This window comes from Ambystoma mexicanum, chromosome 13, assembly GCF_040938575.1.
Source record: "Ambystoma mexicanum isolate Mex_15411 chromosome 13, UKY_AmexF1_1, whole genome shotgun sequence".
Lineage (NCBI taxonomy): Eukaryota > Metazoa > Chordata > Amphibia > Caudata > Ambystomatidae > Ambystoma > Ambystoma mexicanum.
Window position 1 is genome coordinate 176,490,263 of NC_090938.1, and position 26,855 is coordinate 176,517,117.

The window sequence follows — 26,855 nt, forward strand, 5'->3', positions numbered from 1 at the left end:
CACACAGGACATGCTACCTCGTTCACATGCAAACATCGCTTACAGTGGTCGCGTTGGAGGTAGCCCACCAGCCATCTTTGACAATCTGCTGGGGCACCTCAGAGGACACTCAGCAATGAACACACAACCATTCATCCTTCGAATCCTGTCCAAGACACTATTTAACTAAACTTTAGAGAAAGGCGTCCCCTTCATCGTGGACATTAGGGAAAATACTAAGGCAAGAACAATGAGTCATGTCACACGGTACATTTAATTAAAAAGCATAATCAATGGACGGACTCGAACAAGTAGAAAGGAGTGTGTGTACGGTCAGGAAATATCGCAATGGGTTCATATTCAAGTTTTTATTAACATAACATCATAAAACAAAGAGTTGCAGTGCCATAAGGGTGGTTCCATAATTTTTGATGCACAGAGATTGTTGTATACATTTGACTTGGGGATGCTGTACAAAGCATTGAAAGAAATAGCGAAACATCCCACAGATATTCACTCATTAACTATGTTTCCAAAAATATACTTGTGTGATATATTCCTATTTGTCCTGAGGAAAACGAACATCAGTTTTTGAATCAAAAACTAGATGTGTTATGCGTCGAAACTAAACATTAATGGATATTCGACTTTGTCGGATTCGCAATTGCTTTTTCCTTATAAGAATACCTTTAGTTGATCTTATTTACACAATTTTGCACTATTTTGTGATAAGTAGAGATCATATATGCTCAGCAATTTAGGTATGTGAACTGTAGGTTTTCGACATATAACTATAGCACTTATCACTTGTAGACATTTTTTTGCACTTTTTGTGGATTTGTACTTTTTATCGAAGTTTTGGATACATTGTTTTAATGGTTTTAATAGTACCATGACTTTGATGAAATAATAAAATAAACATGTGGTGTTGCTTTATGATGTTATGTTAATGAAAGCTTGAATATGAACTGATTGCGATGTTTCCTGACCGTACACACACTCCTTTCTACAAGTTCGAGTCCGTCCATTGATTATACTTCAAATTATATGTACCGTGTGACATTACTCATTGCTTATGCCAAGAAACCATTTAAACCATGAATTGTTTGATTACCAGTACCTGCCAATCAGCAGTGTTCCAACGCATGGACTAACCTTTGCTTGCATGGCCACACTTGCCTTCTGATTATGCCCATCTTCAAACCCAGGCCAGGCCCAACTGCTCTGTCTAATAGCACCAGAACCATCTCCATAATTGTGCTCTTAAAACAGCATCTAGCAACACATGAGAACTCTTTCATTCAACAACACATTGATGTACTTGCCACAGAACATGAAAAAGAAGCCAGTTGGAGCATCCAATCAGCCAGCAGCGAAGAAACACCCAAAGGACAGGTCCAAGACAGCATGCCCCATGGCCAGCAGCTCCAAGGAAGCAGAGATGTGGAGGGCGTGTGAGTACATGATATGCGCAGAAGAGGGCGCCACTTCAGCCCACTCCAGCACCACTGAAATCACCCAGGCAAGCAGACACTCAGCCATTCAGACTGAACATTTGGAATACGTAGGAAAAACCACATCCACGTGTGACACAGATGACACCACCCAAATCAGACAGACTCCTCGCGATTCAACACCAGCCGCACCCCACCTTGTAGAGGGGGAAAAGGCCAGACCGTAGATAAAATGTTGAGAGTTGCCAGATAATTACAGCCTTATGCCATGTTGCTGTAACACAGTGGGAATCAAGCCTTGAGAACAGAAGAAGACATCTGCAGAGATGTGAATGAATAGCTCTGCGCATACACAGGTGACTAGGAGTGCTACACAAATCAAGATGGAAAGAATTCCAGCTACCCCTGCCCATCAATTATGCATGTTGACGAGGGTAAAAACACCAAGTGCAGATCCACTACTTGCGGAAGCCTGTAGACTTCGAGTGAATAAACAGAATGAGAAGACATCTTGTCTAGTCACCTGACCTGAGAACAGGCATCCAAAGTGGCGCACAGAGACACTGATGAGCAGGGTGTCAACGTAAATATTTTTCACACGGTTGCGTGTGATTTCAATGCAAGCATGGGAATCTGTTTGTCACTGCAACAGTAGCGACCCATAAGGGAGAAGTGTATTTGGTGAGAAAAGACAATCGGTGGTGGTGACGTTGAGCACACCGTTCATCATTGACTTGATGCCTTGCTGATTCCAGCTAAACAAAAGAGGTGATGGCCGAAAGGTTTTGAATTAATCTTAACCACTGGCATCGCTCATCGTTCTTCGTCTGCCAAGCCATTTAAGAATGGGGAAATACCATATGCAAATCAGACTTGGTCCCACCCCAAAAGGGGCAGTCCAGCCCGAACTGCTAGGCCACATCCCTTCTGCACAGGATCTCAAGCATCGCCAGACATGTTTCAGCCTCGTTCGGCCTCATCCGCGAGGAGTAGCTTGGGTCTCTAGGAAACATATGGACTTTTGTAATGGCTTGGAACTCGAAGAACAATGGTCTTGAGGGTTGCCCAGAGCAATGCCAGAGGTTAAGATTAATTGTAAACCTTTTGTTTTGTGTTTGCTGAGCCTAACCTATTCTATGTCTATGCCTTTGCGTTAATTACATTGTGATGCGTTAGGATCAACGAAGAACATGCACTCCCTGATTTGCCTGACACACTGACATGTCCTAGGACTGCTAAGGAGCAATTTTTGCGATCGGAATACAGACTCTCTCTCTCTCTGGCTCACACCATACTCAAGGGCTGGAGCTGTGTGGTGGCTACTGTCTTGCCACTGCCCACTTGCTGATGTGCTCCATGGTTGACAGCAGTACTACCCATTTTGCTACGCCTCTACAACTCTTACCTCCTCTTCTGCCCACGCAGAATTGAAGGCCACAGGTACCCACCTACTTGAACAAACGCCTAAAATGTACCGCAAGGAAATATCACCTGAGATGGAAGATCCTCCAAGCAGCATACGCCACGTGACAGGTAGTGATGAAGAGTAGGCAACATGCACTCAGTATATCAGGAACGAATTGTGACATTGACAGCATGGCTTCTGCTCTGACGTGGACTGGGCTAGTAGGAGGTGGGCAGAGCTATGTGCCACACTGTTAGGCCCCCTCCTTTAACCAAGGTTATAACGACACAGGTCATTCTGATGGTGCAAACCCGGCTGACCCACACACTCAATGGGCTGGGTAGCGTTGTGGGCCTGGGAGCCCTGGGAGACCCAGATTTAAACAACAGAGTTGAGGGAGTGGGAGACACTGGTGTAGATGCTCTGGGTAGATGTGGCACTGCCAGTGGCAGAAGTTGGGTCATGAGGGAGGTGGGGAATACTTTGAGTACATTACGGCATGGAGTCAGGTTTTTGAAAGATTTGTTATGCAGGCTGAGGTGGGGGGAGGGTTGGGTAGGGCAGTAAACAAGGAGCCAATCGGGAATTAGGTGAGAAAACATGCAAGGCAAGAGAGGCAGTGCCTACCAATCAATTGGTAATGCCACATCTCTGGTCCCTACTTAAGGAGAGTCTGTCTGTATTACAAGATGTGAGCAATGTATTGTGTGCACAGAAGGCATTTGCATGTGTTCTTGTGCATGTGAGGAGCCAGAGATAGGTGCTTAGTTGCCATTCACATCTCCTGAGTGGTGAGGAGAAGAGTCTTCCATCTGTACCCGGGGAGTCGGGCACTCAAGTCCTCATAGAGGTGACTCCAAATTGTTTTGGGACCACGTTGTCCATTCAACAGAAGTCCACCTGTGCAACAGGCAAGCCTGCTCTTCAGTGTTATTAAGTAACATTCAGCTCAGGGCTGAAGGCTCTAAGCCTTCTCCCAGTACTGTGGGAGGACTGGACTTTAGAGGTGCACTGAATTGTCCAGTGAACAGAATACCTGCAGAAGCAGGACAGGCAGCACCGCTGATTGTACCCCCTGATGTGAGGGTAGACACAGTTTCTGAACAGCTGTTGTCTGAATGACAAAACTTAAAAGGCTTTACATCATGACACCAGAATAGCAGTGGAGAGGGAACCGATTCTCACCTTGCATGACTAGCCTAGCACAGATTGCTATTCTCATATTTCCATGTTTAAAGCATAATTAAAGTGGTTGGAGCTTTATAGGGAGGAAAAGATACATAACTGGGTTCCACTACTTGTTGTAGAGAATCGATACAGTTTCAGCTCCCACGTCACATCAACCAGGTTCAACCCAATGTATTCCTTCTATAGCTACTGTGAGGCTGATTCATGGAATTTCGCGCCGAAATCACGCAAGGGGCACGTGCCGAGATGGACACTGGGCGCAGAAGAAAAAATGCACGCCATGCGTATTCATGGAATAATTTGAGCAAAGTAACAATATTCGCAAGTCACGGCTGGAACGCCCCCGACACACCCACATGCAAAGCAAAAAACTGCCAGATCAGCTACCTTTGTGCGCCCCCCGAGTGTGAATGCATGCACCCTTCAAACAGTGCGTGGGGTCCCCCCTAAGCAGACCTGCGATTCTGGGCCCCTTGTGCAGAGTCCCCCGTAACTGTATCCGGCACCCGGACAACATGCATATAAAAAATCCTAACTCGCCAATAACTCAGGAAATCTGTGTGCGAACCCACGTAAAACATTCCTGCACCCTGCTACACTGCTTATGCGCACCCCTGTGTTACATCGGAACCCTGATTGAGTACACGCACCACGACATCCAACATGCGACCCCATCTGTGTGCTGAAAATCCTACATTCCAATGTACTTACGCCTGCCTTCGGATGGCGGATCGTATGAAAGACATGCGTGGCCATTTCCAATCCAATCTAATCCATGAATATGTCTTGTGCCGCGCAATTGTGGGCGTGCGAGGGACTGCTTGCAGGCTGTCCCTCGGAATGCCCACTTTTTTGCAAGTTCTTCCCTGTTTTCAGTGCTCCTCCCCCTTCCCAGCCCTCTAGCACACGCCAACGCTCTGCTTGGAGTCTCGCGCTAGGCCCTTGACGGCTCGCTAAACGTGCCAAGCCAGTGCGAAAACCACGCAATTACAAGAAAAGCACTGCGCATTCGATTCCATGAATCGATGGAGGCGGATTTGCGTGCAGTTGCGTGCAGTGGCGCGTGCAAGGACCCAATTTTCTATGCAGAAAAATCCATGAATCGGCCCCTGTGCGTTCTGCCTACCTGAATTAAACCTCCATAAGCAAGACTTAATATAATGTGGGGGATTTTGCCATTTTGCCCTCACCAAAAGCCTGAAATTGCCGTTGGTCTTTCTCAATAAAGTAGCCACTAAGGGATTATTTAAAGAGGTGCAACCTATTGGCTAGATATGCATGTGTAAACAATGATAGTGAGCATATTGAGATAAAGGAAATTGGCTGGCCAATTTGGAATATCTGGTTTGCACATGTAATGCCCTACCGAAATCAGTGCCCCCCAAAATGGGCTGCCTACTTATAAATGTGACTTTGTTGTGCCAAAAAGTAATGGAGCTACCATGCAGGGATGTCCAGTCCCCACTTCTCAATTGGTCTAGGAAAGTAGTTTACTTAATAGCAGAGTCACTGTTCAAGGTTGAACAAGTGGGCTTAAGCACGACATCCTTCAAGGACAAAGTAGCTACGACATGACTTTGGAAGGTATACAAGGAGGGTAAGGAAACACTACTTGTAGTTGCAGCCCACCACATGAATTATCGAAGATTATGTGCTATGAAATCCGTGGAACATGTACCAAGCTTGATCTTGGCAAATACAATCTTGGCTCTCTTCTCCCAAAAAATGATTATATACTGGCCTTCCAATATTATGTTATGTCGATATATACCGTGCACCGCTACCACCTGAGGTCAGTCTCTAGGCCCTCATGTGTCTCTGTAAGAGAAGATGGTGGGTTATGTTAGTGAGGATAGGATGATAATATAGGTTCAGAACCAAGAGCAACTGGCAATTGTGTGCGTTGTTCGTGTGGGAGTTGGTTCGATTTGAGAGGCCCTGCCTGCTGTAAGCCTATGGATAGGACTCTGTGCCTTGGAGTGTGCTGGTGTTTGTGGGTCATATGAGGTTGGAGTGGGGTTGTAGTCGTATGCACTGGCTAGTTGTATCCACAAGGGGTCCAGTCATGGATGACTGTTAGGTGTTTTGTTTTATTGTGTTGATGCATCTATGTGTAGTGTCGGTGGATTTATGGACAAAGTGCAAAGGTGTGTTTCTCTAAGGTTATTTCCCGAGTCTCAGTGGAGTTTGTTGAGTATAAGGATTAGATTCGTTCTTGGTGTGTCTATGTGTAGTGTGGCTAGTTCCTAGTCGTGCACAGTGGTATTTAGGTATATTCCCAGACATGGGGATACATGGTTATCAGCAGAACCATAATTTTGATTGTGTCATCCTAACTCAGTAAGACAACAATGTATGTGACCAAGGCAACAATCATTATAGACACTGAATATCAGGCCTAACTTTCCACTAGACGACTACAAATCAGGGTTTCCTCCTGCACATGTTGTGGAAGGGGCACTGTTGAAGGTATCCAATGAAATCCATAAAGCAGCATAATAAGGTGTAGCCACACTACTTCTCACAGCTGTGTTAAACTGATCTACAGGTGTGTATAGTACACTGCCATGGTTCTGTGGATCCTGTTTTTCTCTTTCCTTTTTGATCACTAGCAACAATTCTCTTTGGGAATCTCCTCATCCTCAACCCAAACAATAACCTTGCAGTCTCTGTGCTTGGGACGGAATGGTGCGGCAAGCAATATGATTTCAGGAGTGAAATGAGAGAGTGTGATAGAATAGTTCAACCCCTGCTGTTCCACAAGCTGCATTTGGGAGGATGTAGCCTGGGTGGTGGGCAGCGGTGAGTCTTGCCCTGTTATGCACTTGACTCTATATGTACTTCACTAAAGTTACTTTAGGAGAACCTTTCTGCAGTTTACTGAGAAGTAACTTAACAAGACACCCGTGAGATCTCCCATGGTTCCCTCTCACCTGCGCATTCTCTTTTCCAATTCATGTGTCCTATCTGTCACCTAGGGGTGGTGAATATTCAATTTCACACCCACATCTCAGACTTCTGCTCTCAATCTGTCAGCCTATGCAACTACATTTCTACCATAAGAAGTTGGATAGTCTCAGATTAGCTGCAGTTTAATGAGAGCAAAATCATTAATGTTCATTTGTCTGGAATGTCATCCTGATGGGATTGGACACTATCCTATGGAATCCTTTCCATGTTGCATTCATATGTTTTTATAACTTTCTTAATATTCAGTAGAATATGTATTACTAGGAAGAGGCAGGCGTGTTTGAATTATTTGGCTGAATTTCTCTAGACACTCAAATCATCAAAGTGTATTGTACTGATACCTGCATTCATTTAGCTAACTGGAACTACCCAACCTCAGTTATTTCTAGAAGTGTGTTAACTTATTTCCCCAATCCCATCACAACAGTGCTCTTCATTTTTATACACGGGATAACGTACCCCTTAGTGTACCTTACAAGGATATTGGAAGTCACTGAGGAGTTCTCTGACCAAATAGAGGAGCATGGCCAAAAGACTGAGTTCATATATAAGGCCACTGAACTATGAGGTGACATGCAATATTCTCTTTATTTACGGTAGTGGATATTTTATTCCTATTAATACCTGACCACAGACTGTCATCACCTCTTGCAAGAGATATTCCAGGTGCTAATACATATGATCAATGTAGGGTCTGTTTGAATTACAGAAAAACAATATGCAGCTTCTAATATGTTGCATAAAAATAATTTAAACAGGTAAATAAAATGCATCTAAAATATTTTCGTTTTGGGCTTTAAATGAAGCAATAATGTGCAGATTTTTGCTCTTGTGGTGAAAGTCTAGCAGTGTACAAAAACATAAAAAGTTCTTGGTCACTGTGTATGTCACAGAAGGCGATTTTAAAGAAAGGAATTTTAAGAGCTTGTCTTAGCCAGAGAAAGCATTGAGTAGTGTGCTGGTCACGTGACTAGGCCCTGCCACTCAGTTGCTCCGCCCACCTCCAGTTTTCACGCCTTCCAATCCTCTATTTAAGGGCTGTAGGCCAGCTCCAGGCAGACAGCATTGAGCAGTCTGCTGGTCACGCGACCAGGCCCTGCCATTCAGTTGCTCTGCCCATCTTTCAGTTTTCGCTCTTTCCATACCTATACTTAAGGACTGTAGGCCAGCTCCGGGCAGACAGCATTGAGCATGCTGCTGGCCACTGACCAGGTCCTGTGACTCAGTTGCTCCGCCCACCTCCAGTTTTTGCACCTTCTTTGCCTCTACTTAAGGACTGTAGGCCAGCTCCAGGCAGACAGCATTCAGTAGGCTGCTGGTCACATGACCAGGCCCTGGCACTAAGTTGCTCGGCTCACCTCAAGTTTTCACACCTTCCAAGCCTCTACTTAAGGACTGTAGGCCATCTCCAGGCAGGCAGCATTGAGTAGGCTGCTGGTGATGTGACCAGGCCCTGCCACTCAGTTTCTCCGTCCAGCACCTATTTAATCAGTACCCCTTAGCCGTCCCCATAACCGGCATCCTCAGCAAAGGGTGTGCAAAGACAAGGACCTCATTTGTTTGTGCCTGTTCAGCCATGATAGCGCTAAGGGTCTGACCAGCTATCCTGCATTTCACCTACAAACTAATTACTTCTACTGCTACTCACCAAATGACATCACCATGTGTCTCCTCCCTCCACATGCCATCGCCACTATCACCAGGGTCCGAATGGCCATGTATAGACAGGCCCCAATTTACCAAACTTAATAAAATCAATACTCAAGAATGGAGTACTCAAAATGTACAACAAACTCAGCTTTATTCAAAACACAGAATCTGTGCCGGGACAGCATACAAGCAGTTCTCATCATTACAATAAGTGTGAGCAGATTTTGTGCTAAAATTACGTAAGCAATGACATCATAATATGATATCAGTTGCAAAACGTATAAGTGGTTATGATTGGTTAATATCTTAAGATATATATATAAAATACATACGTGTTCATGTCCTCATTGGCTTATACATCTCTGATAGCTCCTACTGAGCCCAACCCATCAGAGGCAACAAATTGGCTGGCGTTATTCATCATGGGCGGTGTTGCAAGAGGGATTTCTATTGGTTGGCACTTTACTTACCAACCTTGGACACTTTGACAAGACGGCAAAATGTGAGAGACACATAGAGCAAGGGATAGAGAAGTCCATGGTCTGCACTAATTCTAATTAAATGTACTCCCCATCGTTCCCAGGCTATGTGGTCAATCTTTTCTTTTGTATGTGGCCTTGTGTATCATCTCATGTCAGTGTGTGTGTGCTAGGGAGTTTCAGCAGGCATCCTATCTGTACTTGGCTGATAATGAATAGCCAGCATTCTTAAAGTCTTGATCACGTGTTAGGGGACCGTGCTGGAGAATGAATTTCTTCCTATTTACTGGGCTTTTAGCAAATTCTAAAGTTCATTTTGTATTCTTTGTGGCCACTGGAGACACACTTTGTCTATACACTATAGAGTCTCTGGCATAGTGATCTCATGCATCTGAACATCTATGACAGTATGTGCTCTTATTGTAACTTAATTAATTTGGGAGTCTACTGCTTCTCGTCCTGGGAACTGTTATCTTGACGCTGTGTTTTGCACATCCATGACTCCCTTCCATGCATCTGACCTTGACGTTTGCTATGAACTACTGTCTGGGCAGCTTCAAAGTTTCTAAAATAAATGTGTTTTTATGTATTCATCATCTTGTCTGAGGCCTTGCTAACTCCTAGGCCTGCTGCAACCTCTGTGCTCAGAAAATGGCTGTATTTCTGTGCTTCTGTTCGCAATATTGGCGACCTATATTCGTCTCTATTCATGTTACATTCAACCTGTGCATCTGACATATGTTGGTGTACCTGCCGTCTATGTTACATCTTAACTGCCTATAATTTCATCTGCCTTATCAGTGTAGTGAGTCCCTCTCTCAGCATTCAGGAATCCTCCTCCCTTCTATGCTGTATACAGCACACTACTTGTGCTTTCTGCTATCTAACTGTAATCCCTACTAGTGTCACACAACCTAACACATTCTTTATGGCAGAGTATGTATATTGACTGTTTAAAGTACTGTTTCTTGGAATCTGGCATAGTGTGTGTCATCTCTCACCCCTAGATTCATGGGGTGTTAGGGCTGCCTCAGCTGTTATTGTTTCTCACCTGTACAGTAATGGTGAGGAGTAGGGGCAGGGATTGATACTTGCATATTTATCTCAGTAGGGGCAGTAGGTGATACCTGCATATTCATCTGCCCCTTTGCAGCTAAGTGCCCTGAGCAGTCCCGGTCAGCATCCTAGCGAACTTCATCAATATTACCCTTGCACCCACCCACTTGGACCACTTGGGTTCATGTGGCCCACCCACAGACCACATGCACATGCCCTCTCATGTTGATCAATGCTCGCTCAGCAGTCTCTCACGCTGCAGAGATCGCTGACCTCATCTCGTACAACAATATTGATGCCCCGTTGACTACTGAAACATGGTTTACCCCATCCACCCCAAATGTGTTCGATGTCCTCCTACCCCAAGGCTACTGTATCCAACATGCCAACTGGCCAGGAAAGGCAGGAGCTGGAGTGGCAATCATCCACAGGAGCGATTGCCCATACTCCATCAACGCCACTCCCAGAACAAGCTCATTTGAATCATTTGCCAACCGGTTCCCTCTATCGTACAAGGAATCAATTACCTTCCACCTCATCTACAGGCCACCTCACAGGAGTGACTCTTTCATTGCAGACATCTCCAATGGAAAATTAGCACATTCAAAAAATGTCTTTGTGTTTTTAATGTCCCTGAGGCTCAGGCTGACAACCACACTTGAAGCACACCTTTTGCACTGACCACTTCCATGGACATTTAGCAAATTGTGTGCTCCCTCACGCACAGCAAATGCAACACCCTTGACTTAGTCTTCACATCATTCCCCTGGATCACCTGTGCAGTCCCTATCCCATTTGACTTGTCTGACCATGCCGCCATTGCATTATCACTCACCCACTCGACTACGACTTACAAAGGTCAGGCTAAATGCCACCTCACTCAACGCTGCTCATTTAAAACCTTGCCGGTCAATGAGGCAGAAGCAAACTTTGCAGACTTCCCCACCATAGGGAATGCCTCTGGCCACCTGCAATTATTCAGCAACTGTACTATGGAACTGGTGGACACTCATGCCCCCATAAAATCCAGCCGGGCTAAGACCAAACCATCCGCCCCATGCTACACCCCCAAGCTAACTTCCAACAAACACTCAATCAGAGCCCAAGAGAAAGGGTGGCACAAAAACCATAACTCCAGAGACCTCACCAACCTCAACTCTCTGCATGCAAACCATAGGATTCTGATTACCGAGGCCAAAGCTGCTTACTACTCCACCACCATTGCAGCAGCCTCTAACAGGAGCAAAGCCCTCTTTGAAGTAGTAAAGTATTGTACCACACCCTCACTCGTCCATGAGGTATAAGAAACTGAGGGAAAATGTGACAGAATAAACCCATTTTATTGAAAAAATAGCCACAATCCGAGAGAACATCGAATCAACCTCTCACAGCATTAGCATCCTCTGTAATGCAGCATAAACACTGCCTGTCTGGACAGAATTCTCTCCTTTCTTTTCCCTGGGTCTCGTAAAAATGATTGCCTCCCTCAAACCTACTTCTTACTCTGACAATATAGTTCCAGCCTCCATCATTAAACAATTGCTTGGCCCGGCGCTCAATGCGCTCCTCAGCATCATCAATGCCTTCCTCGCAGAAGGATCATTCCCGAACACCCTCAAGACTGACCTCATACACCTCTTTTGAAAAAAACAACCCTAGATCCAGATGACCTGGCTAACTATAGGCCCATTACGAACCTCCTGTTTATTGACAAAATCTTGGAAAAAGTAGTTGCAACACAACTACTCGCCAGAATCGAAAAACTCCACCTCCTAAATGATTATCAGACAGTGTTCCACCCAAAGTGTTGCATCGAGATAGCCACCATTCAGGTGGTGGGTGATGCTCTCCAAATCATGGATAAGGGTGACTCATGCCTTCTCGTCCTCCTTGACCTCCCGGCTGCAGTCAACACATTACGACCACTGCATCCATCTCTCTTTTCTTGCTGACAGGATGGGATTCCGGCACTGTCCTGAATTTGTTTACCTCCTACCTCTCAGGCAGACACCAGGCGGTCCAGATGAACTTGTTGCATTCTAACTGACTCCAGGTCTCCTGCAGAGTCCACCGAAGGCTCCATTCTCTCATCAATCCTCAAAGATCCCAATATAGCCAGCCACCAATACAGACGATACTCAGTTGTACATGAGGGTAAATAGCATACAGGACATCATTTGTCTCCGAGATTACCTAGCCTTTACTCAGTCCTGGATTTCGACTACCTACCTCAAACTAAACCCATCCAAGAATTCATCCTCATTGGTGCACCTGCTAAAAAACAAATTGTCCAACAATAGCTCAATGATATGCACAAGGAAAGATTTGATCGACAAACAACTCTCAGACTCAGCAAAATCCTTAGGCTTCAGCATTGACAGCAATCTGTCCTTCCAGAAACACATAGGCAAGAAAGCCCAAATAGCCTAGATCAGAATCACTAACCTTCCAAAAATCAAAGCCTTCATCCCGCCGCAAAACTTCTAGACCGTAGTGCAGGCCCTTGTGGTCTCGCATATTGATGGGGCAAATGCTCTCCTGACAGGGATCCCAGCTGCTCACTTGGCTCCCCTAATAGCAGTCCACCACACTGCAGCACGTCTTATTACGGGAGCATGTACATTTTAATGAATTATCTCCATCCTGCGTGAACTACTTTGAATTCCACTCCAAGCCAGGATACTGTTCAAGACTGCATGTATCATCTACAAAGCAGTCACGAGTAACACACCAGCGTACCTGGCGGCTAAGCTCCACAAATCAGATGGCACATGCTCCTCGTCTAGCAAATCGACCAACCCGCTTGAATCAACTTGTCCACAAAAAAGGACCCGCAAACAATCCTTCTCTTGCCATACACCCACCCTCTGGAACTTGGTCCCATTGAATGCCCCCGCAATACTCCAATTTCGCAAATCTCTCAAAACATGGCTCTTTAAACAACACCTGACCAAGGAATAATTCCAGTGGATGCACATACCGACGCATAGACCTCACAGTACTACGCTACTGTTGAAAGATGCGACCCCAAATGCCGGCTACCCACACTCTGCTGCTCTCGAACTAGGTCTGTGCTTTAAACAATAAGATAAATGAGAGCTTTAATTAAGTGTTGCAATGGAATTTTGTTCTCTGCTGTCTAAAGCAGCAGGCATTCTGATGTCACAATTGAAGTATAGTAAATGCATAGTGATGTCATTTTCTGATGCGATCTGACCCTGTTTGTAATGGCCTGCCGCCCAAGTTGAGGGGCTGAGCGAATTGTCAGTGCCGTTACCGGCAGGGTTGTCCCATCGATGAGGGTCACATCGCCATTAGCACCCGTGAGTAACCACATGCAGGAACTAATGTCTGTAGAAACAAAAAGGGAAACATGTATCTTTCTTCCGTCTTCCAACGCCGAATCCAGCCGTGGCGTTGCAAGACTGCAGAAAGGTAACTTTTGCTTATGATATATTTTTCTCCAGCCACTCGTAAAAGACAAAGTAAAACTACAAAAAATGTAAACACCTACTTTCCCTCAGTCCGCAACGCCGCGTCAGGAATTATGAATCAACGCTGAAGATGGACTCCTGTTCGCACCGCAGCTTTGAACACTGATGAAAGGTGTTTATTTTGTATTTTTGTTCTTCGCGTTTAGCACCTGCATGTAACTTGCGTGTGCTAAAGACAGTACGGGGGCGAAGCGAGTGACGAAAGGAGGCACAGGGCGAGGGGCACACAGCAAGGGGCGAGCTGGGAATGCAGGTTTATACCAGAGAATACAGCCTGCGTTCCGATCTCCCTGAATGGCTAGTGTCCCCGCCAGGGTAACAACGGTCACTATGTAAGTCAAAAATAGCCTAGAATAAGAAAATGACTTACAGGCTCTTATAAGGATATTGCAGGCTGCTATTATATTGGTAAGTATTACAGTGGGTGGAAATCATCTCTTTTAAATGCACTAATTACATAGGTGCAATGTCTGGATTGAACAGAGACTGCAGGCAGAAAGTAGCTCAGTCCTTCGTTAAACCTATTTATTATAGGAACTTGGGGTTGAACTATTTATTTATTTATTTATTTATTAATTACATTTATATAGCGCATAAACAGCCCGCAGCAATGCCTCACAAAATTTGAATGTGTAAAGATCATTAATACGAATGTATTGCTGCAACATTTCATTTATGTACTCCTAATGGATCATCCAAATGCATTTTATTTTCAGGGAGCAACCAATATCAAAGGGATCACACGCCATTCATGACATACAGGTATGATGCTCTTTGAACTTAAAATAGAATTATAATATGCAAAGCATGGGATGCTTGTTCCAGAAAGGGTGTAAATGATGTAAATCGCGCCATTTGAAATCTTTATTTAAACGCTTGAGTTGTACTCAGGTGAAACATGTCCCAGTTCAATGTGACTGTGAATACAAACACCCCACAAGATCTAATCCTGTCATTTCTCTGCTTGCTATTTACATGATATGCCTTTTATCTCTGCACCTATAGCTGCCCTGTTTATGCTCACTTCTTTTAAAAATGTCCCTGGCTTCTTTTGTCTTTACCACTTCCAAGCACTACAGTACCACAATATTTCAGTGCTCTACACTACTAAGTTCTAACTAGAAACTGGACGGGAAATGTTCATGGTTACATTGCCTCCCTTGCACCTTCCCTGGCTGTTTTCTGTAAACATTCCTTTTGCTTTGCTTAAGCCTGAATTATATGTAGAATCTGGTTTTGCTGAAGCTTAACCAGATACACAGGATCTGTTTTGCCGAAGCTTGACATTATATACCGGATCTGGTTTACGTAAGCTTGCCAAGATATTCCATATCTGTTTTTTCCCTATTCTGGATGAACTAAGGATTTACACATGCCCTCTTAGGAATGGCGAGATGCATTGCACAAGGGCCATTGAATTAGCGATGACACAAAGCACTCATTGACAGATCTTTAATAATCAGGAAAAAAAAAAATGTCTCTTGGATGCTACATACGTTGTGTGCTTTTTCATGATCAGAGAGACCATAGCTATGATGGATAATGTGTGTAAATCAGTGAATTTAATTCAGGGAAACTAACATCACACATGTGTTAACTTTCCATCAACACACACTGATTCGAGCCCAATACAGATTTTGAGTGAGTGATAGTATACCTAAAATAATATCAATACCTTAATTCCATATTCTGTGATCTCAGTGCACAGGAGGAAACTAACCTCGATGTAGGTAGCATGAGCTCATCTAATAAGAAAGACACATATAAAGCATCCAGACACTAAACTGTTACGTGGAACAACCTTTTCCTATGTTTTCAGCTAAGACAGCCTGCCCAGCAACTCCATAGGGTTGTAGGAACTTGGCTAAGGATTGCATGTTGCTGCTGCAGATGCTCAACAGAGACATCAATGGAATCCCTTTGGGTCTAGACTAATAGCTGATCATGTATTTTTGATATGCAAATATAAAGACCCACATCAATCTTGATCTCAAACATTCATATATTTATGCAATGTAAACAAATACCTTACATCAAGACTTTCTATAATGAAAAAAGCACCAATTGGCTGACCTTCTCCAAATAGTTGCTTAAAAAACGGATCCTAACTTATAACTACAGGTTCATCTTGCCCAAGACATGTATTTTAATTCAATCATGCTACGGTTTTCCAGCACGGTTTCCATCATTTGTGTCATTTGGGTTCCACTTTGATAAACAACATGAACATTATTTGAACAGAGCAGAGGCAAGGGTCAAGCTGCCTCTCTGATCATAGTACATCTCTAGTGTACCATGACAACACTGACAACCAAATCCATCTCAGGAAACCATAAAGATGACTCCAAGAGCTTTCACTAAGAAAAGTCACATATTGATGGGCTTTTAGGTAAACACTTGCACTATATGCAGTACATATATACTGTACGTTGGTAGGTATTGCACCATAACTACTAGAGAAAGTTAGACAATAATCAAAATATTTTAACTATGTTCAAACAAAAATCAGAGAAGAATAGTTGTTTACCTGCTACCAGTAGAAATCATTAGTTTTAAATCAGAGGGGACCATAGTAATAGACTGACACCATATTTTATATATATATATATATATACATATATGATAAGAACAATATTATTATTTTAACAGTAAGACAGATAGGCGGTTTAGGGCAATATTTGTTGCTTGCCCTACAGAATTCTATATAAAGTGGGGTGCAGTTGTGACTAGGTCTGACTTAGTATCTACACCTAAAATATAAAAGGTCCAAGCTACATGTTTAAACTCATACATCACACAGGTCTTCAACAGGACAAATGAAGAGATACATATTCTATGCAATATTTTAGGGTTGTCTGATGTCAAGAGCTGTACTTGAGATGTAGCATCACACAATGTTAACCCATGGCCAGTGCATAGAGGTAGGAGTTGGGGTTGTTTCTTACCCATGTTACGGCCTTTTCTAACATGGTTCAGCCACTTAACAATAGAAAAGATGAATGATTTATGGCTGAAACTCATCAAATAAAACTCTTCCCTCTGCATCAGCTTTTGCGGTATGTAAAATTCCTACCTCGTACTCTTCATGGTACATAGTAGATGAGCATTGTGTAATCCTATTTCTTAACTACATTACATTACAGGCCCTTCTAGGGAGTTACCCTTTGATACATATTTTGATTAGCCAACTGCAATTCCTATATGTTTCCAAAATTCTTTACCTATGCAAGAGGGAATATTATCATATGCAAGTCCAACTCAAATACTCAAAGACCCATGCCCATCCAAACGTGGATCAAGGGTATCTGAAATTGTTTAGTATTGCTTTGCTCAAGAAATATTCGTGGAGTATTAATAGTAGTCGTGAATCACATTGATTAAAGATCCTATGCCATATCCGCCCATTTTGTGAAACTAGAGCCTATTTCAAAAACAATTTTTCAACTAGTTTATTTGATAAAGAGATAACGCATAGCTTGGCAATTGGAATCCTCATGCCTCTTGAGGATCACAGTTTATAACTTTTTTATGTGTCTAGTTTGATAGTACAAATTTTAGCCTCTTATTCATGACCCTGTCTACAGCGATTAGTAGGTGGGACTTTTCCTACTGCCATAGAATGGGTCACTTTTGTTCTAGCTAGACAGTTTTTGACACCCTAAAAGAATAAACAAGTTGGACTTTTAAAGGATAGCTTCTGTTGTCCCTGCATCATAATAGTTTGCGTAATGCTGCTTAGTCCTAATCACTGTAATAGCAGGTGTTTTTATTTCTCAATATAATAGTACATAATTTATCGACTTTTAAAGAATGGAGAGCTATCCAGTCCTTGACCAGGATTTGAACTTGCGATGAGCAAGCGGTCAACTTGTGGGCAGTTCAGCCAGACAACCTTGAATGTGCATGCTAATCTATTGCATTATGTCTTGGTTTACATGTTAGAACAATTCTATTCCTATGTCAATAACAACAATGTACTCTTTGAATAAGGAAGAGATACCATGTGTCCACAGACCCTTTTCATGCCACCCAGAAATGTCATGTCTTTGATAATAGCACAACAGCCTCTGATGCTAATCGGGCCAAATCTTTCTGTCCCATGTCTTGTTTCCATGTCTTGTTCTGCTGTACAGCTATCTTGAAGAAAAGACATCCACCAACACCCTGTTATGCCATGCTAAGAGCGATCAGGGTTTTTTCACCAAAAACAACACAATGGAGGATTCCTTTCACCAAATCAGAAACCTTGCCATTTGTAAATCAGAATCTTAGTCAAGCCAACGTTAAATACCCAAAAAACAAATACATAATGACCTGAACAAGTAAAATAATGTAATTTAATAGTTTTCTTTATAATGTGCCTAATACTGTACCTGAGTTTGGTTTCCAAGCACGGGTCTGGAATTCAAACCTCTGTTGCTCTGCGTGGTATCGCTTCCAAGACCAGTGCAGTGTGCCTCTGCTATCCTCCGTTCAAACAGCATCTTGCACACAGATTCAAGTTAGTTTGCCTTTAGTTAAGAACCTATCAGCAGTAGGCAGAACATTCTTAGAGTATGTGCCTCAAATATTAAATACTTTAACATCAGAGGCTCTTAGATTATGAGAGATATTTACTGTTTCTGCGCTAGTTCAGAAGCCACCTCTTAAATCAACAATCAGATGCCACTTCATTTAGACCCCTATTTTATACCATCATCAAGTAAAACCATAGACGGGAAGTTTGCATGGCGTCACTATTATACAGAATGTCTTACATGAGTAGGACTCCCAAACGCACCCTTGCTTTTTGGATGTAATTTATTAAACTAGGATTCATTACATTTTAAAAATGTTTTTGTAGCTGTTTTCTACCCTGTATTTCATACCTATACACTTCTGAATTCATAACCCTTCTTGAAAAAAAAATATGTACATCTGTTACATAAACATTGATTCATACATTCCATGTTCCACTCTCACCCTAGTGAAAAAGACCATGAAGCACCATCCCTACCTAGAATGTGTGCCACCTTAGGAGGGCATTATCCTCGTTGCTTTTACAACAGAGACCCTCCCCACTAATTGATGCAGATTCTCATGGTTGTTACCAGCTATGAGCAAATGTTTTCATGTGTCTGCGGTTGCTCATACACAATGTGGAGTTGCCTACTCTTGTTTCTTTGTAGTGTTTGTACAAGACTTGAAACGAATAAAAATGTACATTTAAAAAAAGAATATATATATATATATATATATGTATATATATATATATATATATATATATATATGTATATATATATATATATATATATATATATATATATATATACTTTGCAAAATCAAAAAAATATGTGACGCAGTTCCCATATCTTCAAATGTATCTAACATGTTTCTGTCTCTGCAAACTGAATCTAGACATACTTTAGGGAACACCACTTAGTTATCTGGAATATGTAGCCTCTACGTTTATGATTAACAGTCTGAGTGGCATTCAAATAGAGGTGTATCATATACTATCATATACTGTCTTCCGTTCCCCAATCAACCTGAAGATGCAACCAGATAATGAAAAAGGTGTAGCAGAATCTAAAATAGACCAACAAAGGTGCTGATTAATCTAATTTCCAAAATGCTATTGCTGTGTTAAATACAGCAACGCTTTGAAGAACAAAGTACCTTCAGTGATTGCATCAGTGGTCCGGCTTCATATGTAAACTTGATCCATAAAGTTAAGTTTTTCGTTCCTCATGTCAACCTGCGAACACATAAGGCGAACTATCACTATTCTAAGTCAGAGACCATTTAAGGTACCATTTGAGTATTTTCAACTGGCCACAGTCTGTTTGAGGCCTGAACTCGTTAGAGACTTACTTGATTGTACTAAGGCAAATGTAGGAGTGTTGAAAGAGGACCATTATCCCGATGGCGGCTCCATCAACAGATACTGGAACAGTCTGTAGAGGGGGGTATAAATATACAGACTGTACACACACGGTCTATAAGTAAAACCAACTATATAGTGAGGTACAAATTCAGATCTGATATTCCACCTGATAGGCTAAAGTATAACTAACTTGTTTCTCTGGTGCTGTGTGGTGCACTGACTTGTCTCAACCTCATGGAGCCCCTCCGGTAGAGATCCGGACGAGTTCTACGTGATCGTATAGGGCTACGGTTTCTGCATGAGCCACAACTACGATATTTAAAGCGATGCTAATCCCTCTGTAAGCATGTCTCGTAATAGTCAGCTGACAGGATTAACATTATGTGGTTATGTAACACACCTGCACAAACTCCTGTTCCTATGTCTAACCCAGGGGCCATCTTGTAATGTATATTTATAAAAGACAATGATGCCATGCATTCCATATATTGAAGGGGGGAATCCAAGAAGATACTCATGAGAAACATAATTCTCTGCGGACTAGTATCCCACAAATATATTGCCCCCATAGTTCATCCTCGAATGAGTGTGACCATGACACATTTTATTTGTGTATATGGGATCACAAAACACAATGCACATTCAAGAAGGCAGAATCTCAAGTTACCATAAATGGTGCCATTCAATATTTTTGTTTAGACCAGTTATGTGACTACTGGTTCAGAAAATTAATCATTTTTCAAGCTGGGCCAACTATTTTTTTCTATGTCACCTTGACTATTGTCTGATACTTTTTGCTCCACTGTCTACTTACAGTAACTATATTGATGGTATTATATATATTACAAATGCCATGACTGGGTGCACTTTGAATTTTCATGCATGCATAACAAAAGTTTATAACATAGAGTTTCTATTCCAGAATTTGCATCAGTCTCAGATTGGATCAACTCAGGTTTTGTGATATTTATAGTCACTGGATCTTTTATTTTTATTTTTTAATATCTCCAGTCCTATCCTTATGTTTTCCTTATTTTTCAAAGGATATCTTACAATTTCATAATATACTGTACATTTGAAAATGTAATATCTCATAGTTTTGGCCAAAGAGTTTCTTTTGCACATGTGGACCCGTCTCTCTTATTTGTTTAGTTTTTGCATAATTCCCTGTTTTGTCTATAAAAGTGCCTCGATTATTTTCTTATCCTGTACATTTATTGTGTCTTATACATTTGAGATTTTCCTGCGTTTCACTGTTCTTGTAGTTCCTCCAATGTTCTCCTCCTTGAAACTATGTGTCTGATGCAAATTCATTTTTTGTCTTCCAATGGGGGGACTTTAGTGAAGGAAGTAAATATTATGTGCTGTCAAATTTTATTCCAGAGCATGTCTGACCATCAGAACCCCATCACCGATATAAAGGAATCTCCAGCTGCATTGCAGCCTCCATCAAGGAACATGCAGAGCTCTAGGGACAAGGACACCCCACCCTTGGTGTAAGTGATTGGAGCATTTTCCAAATGTGCAATTCTTGAATTGTATGCATACTTTCCAAATTTTAAAAAATTCCACTAGAGCAAGTTCCTGATATACATTTATTTATTTATTTAACATTTATAAAGCGCTCACACATACTCATCCTAAGGGAAATGCATTCACCACATGGTGACGGTTGCCAATATATTTACAAGTCTGATAATACTCAGAGACCAAGCATCAGGATGTCTCACGATCACCACAATTTTTTTATCTGATGTTGTGTGCCCTTTGGATGACACGTGTTTCGGCAATCTGCCTTTTTCAAATCCAGGCATATTTATTTACTTTACAATATTGAACATAGGTGTTTATATCCACATCATAACAAAAAAGTCATTTAGTATTATCAGACTTATCTTAAGGAGCGGTATTTGGTTTTTTGACGTAATACTCTCTTGAGACGCGACAAGAATAAGACTAAAGCAAAGAAATAACAATAGAGGAGCCATCGAGCAGACCAGGGTAAAGAAAGAAGCCCCTGGTTTACTTTAAAATATATTTACCAGCGCTTTCTGTAAAATGGTGCATATGACCATATGCACACTTCATATTTGGTACAATGCTGCCACCCAGAGGCCAGCCATGTACAGATGTTCTGCCAGCCTAGATGTTATGAGAGGATTCAATTGCAGGGGCAGAGTCAACCACAAGCCAAGACACATGGCCACTGAATATATCATTATGCAAGCACATGCTGACCCACTTAAGCCCACGCTCCGGGGTTACAGAGAGGAAAACAATACACACACACACACACACACACACGTATTAGTTGAAGTTATTTGTCAAATCAGTTTCAAGTGATTTTTCTGCAGCATATTCACTGCACATGTTTCTCTGTGCGGAATATTCAGATGCAAACTTGCTGAATAATAAAAGGGGGCAATGGGGGTCTCCACACATTTCATGGAATACAGTAATTAATATACAGTAAAAGAAACACAGTGAAATATTGCCTGTAAAAACATAATTCTGATGTCATGTGCAGGGTTGTCTGGCTTCTATAACTGGGGGTGTCCATGACTTTTGTGGTTTGCAATGTACATATAAATGTGAGGCCTTCTGCCCCCCCACCCCCCGCCCACACCTTGGTTCCAGTACTAGCCCCAAAAACAATCAGCCCTTCAGATAAAGGCCACTGTTTTGCCATGTCTGTAAAATGATTGTGTCTTGTCGCCTCATAGCACTTCCTCAGCTGGTAGGTCTTGGGTAGGGGCGTACATATGGGACCCAGTTGTCATCCATATGCCTCAAAGAGATGAAAGTCTGTAGATAGCAGCACCTTACAGATGCTCCTTTCTTGATGTTTTTCTTGTGTTTATTGCTTTTTTGGGGTTATCCTGGTTCCTTGTATTCCCCCTGACAATTCATCCATCTACTGTATAGTGTGCATGTGTCAAATCTGAAAAATTCCTTGCCTTTGTATTGCAGTGTCACACAAACATCTCCTGATCTTACTGAACCCGAGGAGGTGCCCAGATCGCGAGTTATTTCCATCGAAGAGGACCCTCTGCCGGATTACCTGACAGGGGAGAACACACCTCTGCAGAGAATCCTTTCAGATCCGGGCAGCCAGACGATGGAAGACTCCATTCTGGAAATGTCACCGATAAATGTGTACGAGAAAATTGGGCTGCAGTGGTTAGACCCACCATTGGAAGAGGACATTGCCGTTCGAGCAAGCAGGCAGGGCAGAGACTCAGAGCACAACTCAAGTTTGGAAATAGAAGGGGACAAGCCAGATATGTTGCAAGATGCCCTCAAACATACATCAGAGAAAAACAATGATCTCGGTCACAGTGACCAGAATCCGATATCCGTCCAAGGAAATGACCATGCCAGCCCTGTGCATCCAACCGTTGAAACAGCTGAATACATCTTTAAAAAAGTTCCTAATCTGTTTAAGAGAGAAGTGAATGTTCTCATTCATAGTCCAGCCCAGCCTGCTTCGAACTTTAGGCAGAATGAAGCCTCTGAGCAGTCGTTTGCATTAACGAATGAACATGACCACATTGCGCAAGGAGCGGTCCTTAGCAGACCACAGAGTGAAGACATTGAAGACCACATTGAGCAGCAGCCTGATTCTGAGGAGGTAATACATCATGATCGCATTATAAAGGCAGCACCAGACACATATACCCTAGTGTGGGATGTAGAGCCGCACCCAGTCAGTGAGCAGACAACGCAGCAGGAGAAAGACCAGAAAGCACTAGAGGAAAGTACTGCCGTATCAGATGATCTCAGCACGGAGCAAGATGTTCCCCACCGGCATATGGTGCAGGAGAGAGCTTCAGAAACAAGTGATTCTGCAAACAAAGCGAAAAAAAGAGTAACTTTCACGGCCGATGTTCTGGAAAAGCTTTCCAAAGCAGGAGTTGAGAACGGGGAGGAAGTCGAGGAACAAAGCACGCTATACGATGAGGGTGAATCTAACAGAATTAATGTATATGGGCAGGGCGATCACCGAGAAAAGACAAAAAAAACAGACGCCACCAAAGGAATGCTGGAAGGTAGGGCATTTGACCCAACAGGGATGGCGGAAGACATTTTAGAAGGTCAAAGTACTCCATCAATCCCTACCCGGATCAATCCGGATCATGTTTACAAGGTTTTGTTTGTTGGCAACTCCAGTGTTGGGAAGTCATCTGTTTTGTATCGCATTCATGATGGAGTTTTCCGCCAGGATATCCACGCCACAATAGGTATGTATTTATCGGCTAATTTGAAAATAGGGTATATTCGAAATGTGCGATAGGATGATCAATGGATAGAAGGCAGAATGCTTAGCCACTACGTGAAACCGGTTCAGAGTCCTGTAGATTTGTTTCTGTAGATGGGTGGGGACATCTAATGCAGGGGACCATCACTTTGAAGCTATTGGATATTTTGAAGTTCATAGACGCTTAACATTCACTATGACTGTGACTAAACCGTATCATTTCTTTTTTTTAAATAACCAAAAACCTTAATTTTCTCACATCTCCTACTGGGCTGCCAGTATAATCTGAACAGCCATTTTAGCAATTGACCAGCCCACACTGTGAAAATGATCGCAATGAGTTCACTACTGATCAACAGTTCACAAACTGACAACACTTTCCACTGATTTCCTTGAGTTTGGAAAGCAGTTTTCATTGGGTCATGTAAGACATGGTAGTTAGGGTCAGCTGAAATAGTCAACCGAGTAGGTTTTTCAGAATTATCAGACAAAAATGAAAATATTCTCCATCCCTATTCGTTATATGGATACATTTCTCATGCAAGTTCATTCTGGTTATTTTGAGAACATGAGTAGATTTTATAAACGAACCCTAATGTAAGGAGAATGTCATACACTGTGTTGGCCTTGCTACTGATCAACTCTAGATAATGTATTAGAAATGGTTAATACATTATTTAATTTAATTTCTGGGTATTTATGAAGTGATAACAACTGGCAAGCATGTATGTGCTGGGAGTCTCAGACACACAGCAATTGATAACAAAGTGCCAAGAAAAATACCAAATTAAATATGTCATTAAAGGCTGGGCTCTGAGGTGACCATGTATGGGGCTTGTTACGATCTAATAGGGAATCTAGTAGGCAATTCGGTGTCTCAGATTGCCCTTGGCTTAAGCAAACGACTGTCATGTGGCTAATTCTGAAGCTTATTCATCCTGGATTATAGAGAAAAAACCTACCCATTGAGACAGATTTCGCGTCTAATACTGTGCTGCCTTAATCCTTATAGCCTCAACAGGACGATTGTGTCTCAAAATGTCCATAATCCTTTAAATTCTGAAGCAAATTTAACATTAGCCTATGCTTCATAAGGGATCACATTAAACAATGCCTGGTCTGCACATAGAAGCTGGCGACAGAGCTGAATATTTAATGTAGCCTTGCTGGGAGGCCTGTTCAACCTTCATGTCACAGGTTGTAATAAATGCTAGAGGAAGCACTCAGCATACTGATCTTCAAAATGAGTGCCAGTGACGGGTGCGGATAAAGAATTTTCCACATTTGATGACATTCCTCCATTATTCTTTTTCATCTGTATTTGTCCCTATTTTTCACTTGTACTAGCTTTTTTTTCCACGTTTCTTATATTGAAATCGAGTTATGTAAAAAAAGGCATTTTTCTAAATGTCAATTTGTTTTTTACAAATCTCGATTGATACAAAAAGGCTTTTGATAGTGTAGCATCAAGTTCTATAGTGCCTTCATTGTAAAACACTGCCGCGCTATGATACCAGTAATAGTAACTACTAAAAATATGTAATGATTCCTCGGCAGGTCAAATAGAAAATCTAGAAAACATAACATTTCGAATTTCAAAATTTTGAATATACTGAAAAATATAATTTTAGAATAAGTATCCAGAGGCTTGCCAAAGTGGGAAGTTTGGGGAAGTACAATAGATGATTCTGTTGCACAGTGAAATATTCCATCCACCACAGAGATTTACGTCGTCGGCTTTGTGACCTCAGCCCTTCCTCCGTCTGAGGACAATAAAAGGAGTATTATTGAGTACAATAAAAGGATATTTTACCTTCCTTAAGTGCAGGATAGCCCGTGGGGGTGAATGTACAATCTGAAAATACACTTGTTATGATAAGTATCCAGGAAAAGTATTGTTCAGTAGCAGATACCAAAGGGTAAAGGGTTTTTACCCTGTAATCAAGAAGATGGTTAAAATAACTTTAGACGGGTTGCTCACTGAAGTCAAACACATGTCGGCAGACATCTTGTCACTGAGATCGAATATTGATGAATTGTCAGGAAATCGCTTTAATTTTTGCAGTGAACCTCTGAGGGCAAGACATTTCTTCCTTTGATGGAAGGTCAAGGAGAGTTGTTATGTATATTAAACATGGCACTTTATCTTTGATTTTCTACCCTTCAATTTTAAATGTTAATTTTCATCATACCTTTAATGTTAAAGACATCAATTCTTTAATTTTAGATTGCTCAAAATTTTCAATATTCTGCCTATTAACTTTCACGATTTTCACATTAAATCACCTGCAACTTCGCAGTATTATTGTAATCAGGACTGTAATAGACAACTATTGTTCCATGAGCGACACCCTCCTCAGAGTGTTAGCGTTCTGCTTGAAATAAGCCCTGTTATTCTGTATTGAATACAAATAGTAAGAACAGAGTTAGGTTTTCCACTGATTTCAAATAAATATATATCCCAAAGGCTCAAGTTTCCATCAGTATGCCACATTGCAAGGTATGGGGATGAGTTGTGTACTTGTAAGATTTTTTAAAAAGATGGGCTTTGAGAAGCAGTTTAAAAATGCAGTGGATGGGGTGAGGTTGTCGGACCCAAACGGGGTATCAGGGCATTGCAGGTTTAAAGAGTCAAATTCAGGCAAATGTATAAAATGTTGATACTGAACAGCTATAAGATCAGAAAAATGGGGAATAACTGTGGGACAAGGATGGCACTATTTCGCTATTGCGGGTACTAACAAGAACATCAATGTTGTGTCACCTTAGGAATGGATTATCGCATCAAAACCCTCATTGTGGACAACAAGTGTTTCGCTCTACAGCTGTGGGACACAGCTGGGCAGGAAAGGTAGGATATGCATGCCAAATTAATAATCTTAATTGATGGGTACCTTTTACGGTAGTCATTAAAGGGCCTCATTATGAGTTGGGCAGTATTTCTGCTATTCACATGCAGTGTTTTAGCCTGCAAACTAGTCGGTGTGGGACACACCGGTCGTTAAAGTTCCTGAGATTAAGTTAAAGGCCTACTTAAGCAGTTGTGTTCAAGGTGT

At 42.1% G+C, this 26,855-nt stretch overlaps 1 protein-coding gene across 3 annotated transcripts in view; it reads left to right on the forward strand.

The window, feature by feature from the left end:
- The window catches only part of RAB44 (RAB44, member RAS oncogene family), a 353,899-nt gene that overhangs the window by 175,108 nt on the left and 151,936 nt on the right, over positions 1–26,855 (forward strand). For all 3 annotated transcript variants that reach the window (XM_069633561.1, XM_069633560.1, XM_069633562.1), the window contains exons 9-12: positions 14,392–14,437; positions 20,925–21,037; positions 22,512–23,782; positions 26,569–26,650. In XM_069633561.1, the coding sequence (XP_069489662.1) occupies positions 14,392–14,437; positions 20,925–21,037; positions 22,512–23,782; positions 26,569–26,650 (1,512 nt within the window). The remainder of the gene's footprint in view (positions 1–14,391; positions 14,438–20,924; positions 21,038–22,511; positions 23,783–26,568; positions 26,651–26,855) is intronic.